At 37.7% G+C, this 6265-nt stretch overlaps 1 protein-coding gene across 1 annotated transcript; it reads left to right on the forward strand.

Annotated features, from left to right (window-relative positions):
• Positions 1-204: 204 nt before the first annotated feature.
• On the forward strand, positions 205-4305 carry LOC110441028 (the record flags this gene model as incomplete). The annotated part of the gene is made up of 3 exons (XM_021484129.1): positions 205-269; positions 1244-1291; positions 2596-4305. Coding segments are annotated over 3 exons (1471 nt in total), but the record flags the coding sequence as incomplete, so codon positions are not given.
• Positions 4306-6265: the final 1960 nt, after the last annotated feature.

The following is a 6265-nucleotide window of genomic DNA, read 5'->3' on the forward strand; positions in this document are numbered from 1 at the left end:
CCCTTCCGGAACATTTGGTCACCTGGTCTCAGTCTCTTTGTACCTTTGCAATGGCCTAAATGTACATCATGCCGCCACACGTTTTACGTCGTTTCATTTCATTATCGTAGTTGTCGCTTACTGCACTGTTCATGTACAACGCTTTCAAATGATCCTACTTGCAGATGCATTGTCAACTAATATGTTGTTGTTTCTTTTAAACAGGAAAAAACCGAAGCCACAGAAACTATGTGGCTGGGAAGTGGACGATGTAACTAGTCATACTCTAGGTAACGTAACGCATGTTTTAATGTGCATCTTCAATATTTATTCTCAAAAATAAGATTTGTTTGTGTTTGTGTGTAATATCAAATTTAATTATAATATAGAAAATCAAATAGTTCGAGATATTCATTGCATAGTGGCAAGTCAAAGTTGGGAGCAATCATTAATTATTTACACTTCCTATACGAATGCTTTTAAAAATGTTCATTTTTATCTGATTTTATCTTCGCTAGTCACATGTTTGTTAAGAATCAATAAATATATCAACATGGCTCTAAATGACCACAGTTGCTGATGGGCCGTTAAACTCAAACAAACAAACGATTGTTGGAGGGTGCTATCTTTAATCTGCGAACCAGATATAACAATCAGCATACAGACCTTGATTATTAAGTTATATAATATTGATGTGTATGTGATGGCAACTATCCTGAGTTTAATGTTTATTCGATATTCATTATACTGACGCCTCTATATACGATAATCCGTACTCTGATTTTGATGTTTATGGGATATTCAGAACTCTTTCACTGGTAAACGTAATCAGTATGACCAACAAATCTTCTTGGGCAAGCCATATTTATATCAATGGTTAGGCCGCTTAGCTGGACATAAAAACACCCACCAGATGTTCATAAGTCGATCAAATGTCGATCATGCAAATATTGTTCTGAGTGGCTATGTACACGACGTCTGAGTACTAAAACACGAAATCGAAAATATGTATTAGAAATATTTGGTCTAGTTTTCACCCAAGTTTCCATTGATCATCTGTGTGCCTAACAGCGTTACTATCCTCTTAGACAGCTGTATAGTTGGCACCATGTCCCCTCGTTATAGGAATCTGCGCGTTAGTCAATGTTAAGATTTTGGACTCCAAGACACTGTTCATGTCAACATGTAAAGTCTCGATTCAATTTACATGTCAACGTACTGAAAAGCGTAAAGTTTGAACATGCGCCTCTGTTTAATGTTTCAGGTATCGAGACATGGAGTAACCTACAAGTTCAAATCCACGAGCGCCACGGTAAGGGTTGTAGGACGAGTGATCCGCCACTAATACTAGGATAAAAGTAATCCCTATTGATCACTGACTAACAATTCAATAATAATAAATCACAAATTGGATTGACCTTACGTGTGGTCAGCTCGCTCTATACACAACCCAACAAACGAAGTATCGACTATATATAGTCTGTTTATGATTAAGGTAGACTTTCGGGAACATTATTTTAATGCTAAACAGAGGTCATTTTTTCACGTTTATGTCAAGCAGGGTGCAATGATGCGGAGTGCACCAGTACTTCGTGTTGAGTCGAGCAAGATTTTAGAAGTAAATAAAGGGCTTGTTATCAATTATGAACCCCTCTACCGATGTTGTGATGTGTTTTAACTGATAACTGATACATCAAGCTGCAAAACACTTCAGCATTAAGTAACGTGTTTTTACTTCTTTTTTGTTATAATCAAAATCTAAAGAATTTTGATAGCTTATTTGAAATTCAATTTTGTCAGATATTTACTGCAGTAATATTGTAACAAAGTTAATTTACATTGTGCGGATTCGAAATATCAAATATAGGAAACGGACAATTTAAATGTTATGACCTACATCAATGCCAATGCGTCAACGTTTTGAAACTTCACCAAAACAAAGTGTGGCACATCATGATGTAAGAACTGTAAGTGTTCGGCAAAACGGACATTGAAAGCATGTTATCGGATTTTTGTTTGTAATAAACCAATTAAAAACTGTGTCACGCTATCTATAGTTAACATTTCAAGTAGGATTCATTTTAATTAAAAAGTAATACGGAAATTATACAACAATTCTGAAACAAGTTTTATCATCTTACTAAAGAACATTAATTATTCTGGTCTACGCGGATGTTAGCGCTCAGCGAGTCCCAAGGTGTGAGGAAGTGAGATAACCCGAAAAAACCCAATGTGGTCGGGCAGGCGACCGTTACTTTTTCTCATCCGAACGGGGAGTTGACCCCCGCCGTCCTGGTAAAAGGCGAGTGTGCTATACGCTGCGCTAACTGACCACCCGATAACCATAACCAACGGATCAGTAAACAAACCATCATATGTTTTGGCTTCAAACTCCAGTTCTGGTCCTTTATATCGCTTGTAGATTTTGAACATGCATGCATTAGACTAAGCTGTGTTTTCAAATACAAAGAAATAATTGAGAAACCTAGGTCTAATTATTATGTTTAAGCTACGCAAATCGAAGCGCTGTTAGTAATGGGCCCGACCCGCTTGTATATACTAACGCAATACTCGTGTAAACACTGATTAATTTGAAGTGCTTATTCTATTTTGTAGGAAAACTCAAAAATGTACCAGAGCACGCTACGTACAAACATTTACCCAAACGAAGGTGCTCTGGTTTCGAGGACACCGATTCATTCGAGAAAGAAAGTCTACATGAACATTTCTTCAGAAGAAAGCCCGATATTGAAGACAACTCGAACACCTCTATAAATTCTAGTCCAAACACAGTCACACAGCTGCCAAATGGACCTGCTCGTAAAAGAAGCACACATGCAGTGCGTGTACGGACGGCGGGTTCTGTACGTCCGAGTGATGAGGAAAGGTCGAAGACGCGGGATGACCTTGGAGTGCCATACAAAGAAAGTGGCTGCGCTATCCAGACCCTCCCCAGGACTGGCTTGCCTTTCGGTCTGACAAGGGCGGTAACTGACCTTGGAGAGGAGAGATCACCCACCATGCGCAGAATGCTTTATTACTCCCGAAAGTACGCATCTAAAGACGACGACATACACGATGAGGAGGAAGATGAGGGCTACGATTCTAAGACTCCAAGTGAGGAAAAAGAAATAAAGTTGTTTGAAACTCCTTTAATTATAAATCAATGCAGTCCTGCCAATGGCCGGTATCATCAGGACTTTGCTCGTGCAAGCAAGAATGGGCAGCGCGTGGCTAAGTTCTCATACACGCATCTGTCGTCTCGGCCTGTGGGTTACGGACCCTTCGACGACGATCCGCGTAATGGTGCTGATCCGAGGACTTCCGGTGAAACGCATAAAAAATCTAAACAGTATTTAGAAGAATCAAAGGAAAATATTAGAAATAGCAGAAAGTTGGAACGTTCACATACTGTTATGGTTGACAAGAACGACACAATAACAGCCTCGGAGGATCGACCGTCTACAATTATATTACGTAAGATTAGTATACAAAATTCCCACGGAGAAGGAACGCATGAGACAGTGTTCGATCTCCAAAAGTCGTTTCATAGATCACAAACAACTATAAATGAACATACTTCGGATATGGAAAATTATCCTGTCAACGTTTCTAGTTCCGAACTAACGTGTCCACAGCATAGGCCATATTCACGAACTTCGCAAAAGATTACAATTGACTCGAGTAAGCTCGCTACGGGAGACGTTTTGCGAAAGACGCACGCGGGTATATTCGATTTGCAGCGGTCCCATACGACAGTGTGCATGCCGATTGGAGAATTGCTTCCAATGGCAGATCACTTCCACACCAAGTCGACATTGTCCGCTTATCCGGAACTCCCCACTACGCCCAGTAGCGCTCGCGACCCGGAGGACAATTCTAAACTGGCTAATATGGATGACGCCTCCCTCGATTATTACTCAATACACAAAAACAATGTAAGTGTTAATTACGACTCATACTATAGGGGTTAAATGTGTGTTGATGCATTAGGATAGCTATGCTGTATGGTTTATAGTACCCCAAGCAAAGATGATTGATGAAAGGGTTTATATTTCAGTTAAGAAAGACAACGTTAGCTTGGTCATTCCCGGCAACAAAGATTGTCTGTTAATAAAACTTTTTTGATCAAGGTTCATAGTCAAGCAAACCAAAGCAGTGCAATATATTTGTTTTTAAACGTAAGTTAAAAAAAAAGGTGTTAATGCTGTCAAGGTTTGCTTAAAAGAGTGCAAGATCCCTACATAAGTTGATAAAGGTAGTGTACATTTTAGTCTCGTGGACACTTCTTCAACAGTTGTGCAATGAAAATGATAATGATAAGCATTAATACCCATCCTTTCATTTAGAAGCGCAATGTGCGTTAACATAGAGACGACCCTGCCCAAGCCCCGACCAGTCCTGGAGTCCGAGTTGATTCTATTCAGACAGTGGAAGAAAGATAACTCTAGATCGTTTTGTAGTATTCCGCTGATGGAATGACCAAAACGCAATGAATTGGTGTAAAATAAGTACACATAGTTTCTAGCTAAAATATTTTTTAATGTCATAATGTAAATGGTTTGAAAACGAAATGTTTTCATTGCCCAGCAAGGTCCTCTCCTTAATGCATGTGGTTCAAAATTATCAGAAATGGAAATGGCCTGGGTAAATAGAAATTAACTAATAGAGATATTATATGTGTAATAAACCTTTGTACAAAACATCGATAATATCACGTAACAAGGAAAGGCAAAGGAGCTTGCGCAGTCTTGCTATTTGCGATATGTAATATGTTAATATTTCATGACCCAATAGGAAAAGTATATTACTTGATAGACATTTAGGCTTAAGTATCCCAGTCCCACGTACTGCACTGCCGTTACACCCCGTTACTACAGTAACACCCCCTTGACTTTCGTTAAGATATAACTGTAGCACAGTTAGGCAATGCCACTTCCGTTGACCAGGTAGAGTGATAGTATATCAATCTGAACTTGATTATATTTTGTTTGTTTTCATCTTTATTATTTATCATAAAAGTCCTGCCAGGTATGGGTTTTTTTTAACAGAAACGATTTATCAAATCTGTAGATATACAAGAAAAAATAGTTTCCATCACTTCGTTACAGTTTTGGGCAGTGGTACGGGGACCTTTAAGAAGTTTTTCGAAGGTGTTTGACGGATTTTGAGATTTTGTAACTATTTGAGCTCGGGTTTGGAGCCTAAATGTAGTTAAAATAAAATAATTTCTTATAAATTGCAGTCAACACATCAATAGACACCGTCTCTGTTTTCTTGAAAATACAAAAGTGTATTATTTGGAACATTATAAGGTAGATTGTGATAAAGATATTTATGAGACCGAGCCTTCTATGTGTTATATTATGAAACAACGACAACTTCATGTTTTCAAAATTAATTTTTTATCAGGTATACCTCGTCGTATTCTATAAAGATCGTTTCATCCATTAACATTATATTTTGTTTTTATCTTTTGTGCACTTTATCCTGTAGCGTTGTGACTAGGGGTAATGTCGATATGTATATGTATTTGTCGACAGTATGTTTGAAAGTACCATCAAAGAAAAATTGCAGAATTTAAGTAAATATTAGTTGAATTTATCAATGAGCTTATACGATCTGGTAACACAAACTTAGACAAGTGCTTAGATTTCACAGTCAGATATATTTACGAAGTGCTGTCTTCATATAAACCTTTCCGTAGGTCGTAATGTGCCCGAGGTTTATCGATTTATTGTTTTGTTACAAATACAGTGTAGGTATCCTGATATTTTTTAATGGCAGGCAAATAAAAAATAAAAAAAACAATAGAATTAGCTTTTAAAGTCATAATTTTGTGCAGCTTCTATCTCTTACAACTGAAATAAAAAGTGAAAAGAGCTTCAGAGGACTGAGCATGCTTTAATGCCACATCGGCTTCCTGTTGTACCTGTATTTTCCAATCCAATCTATGTACCTTGATTTCCCCATTTCTCTATTCTCAAAAAAGATCATTGCGTGTCCTGTATATATTTGTAAGAGATAACAATATTAACGAAGAAGCATGTTCATTTCAGCACTGTTAGCATTCTCGCTTTTAATTATCTAAGTGTGATAGCGTAAACTGAAAAAAATATATTGTTTCTTAATGCAAATATGCCGTAGTCATGAACGACCTATGGTAAATGTTGTGTCACAAGCATACTGACAGTTTCTCTCCCTATCTACTTAAATGTAGCGTTCTCTCACGATCTTTTTTAATGTAGCGTTCTCTCACTATCTACTTATATGTAGCGTTCTCTCT

Source organism: Mizuhopecten yessoensis, unplaced genomic scaffold, assembly GCF_002113885.1.
Source record: "Mizuhopecten yessoensis strain PY_sf001 unplaced genomic scaffold, ASM211388v2 scaffold715015, whole genome shotgun sequence".
In the NCBI taxonomy this organism is placed as follows: domain Eukaryota; kingdom Metazoa; phylum Mollusca; class Bivalvia; order Pectinida; family Pectinidae; genus Mizuhopecten; species Mizuhopecten yessoensis.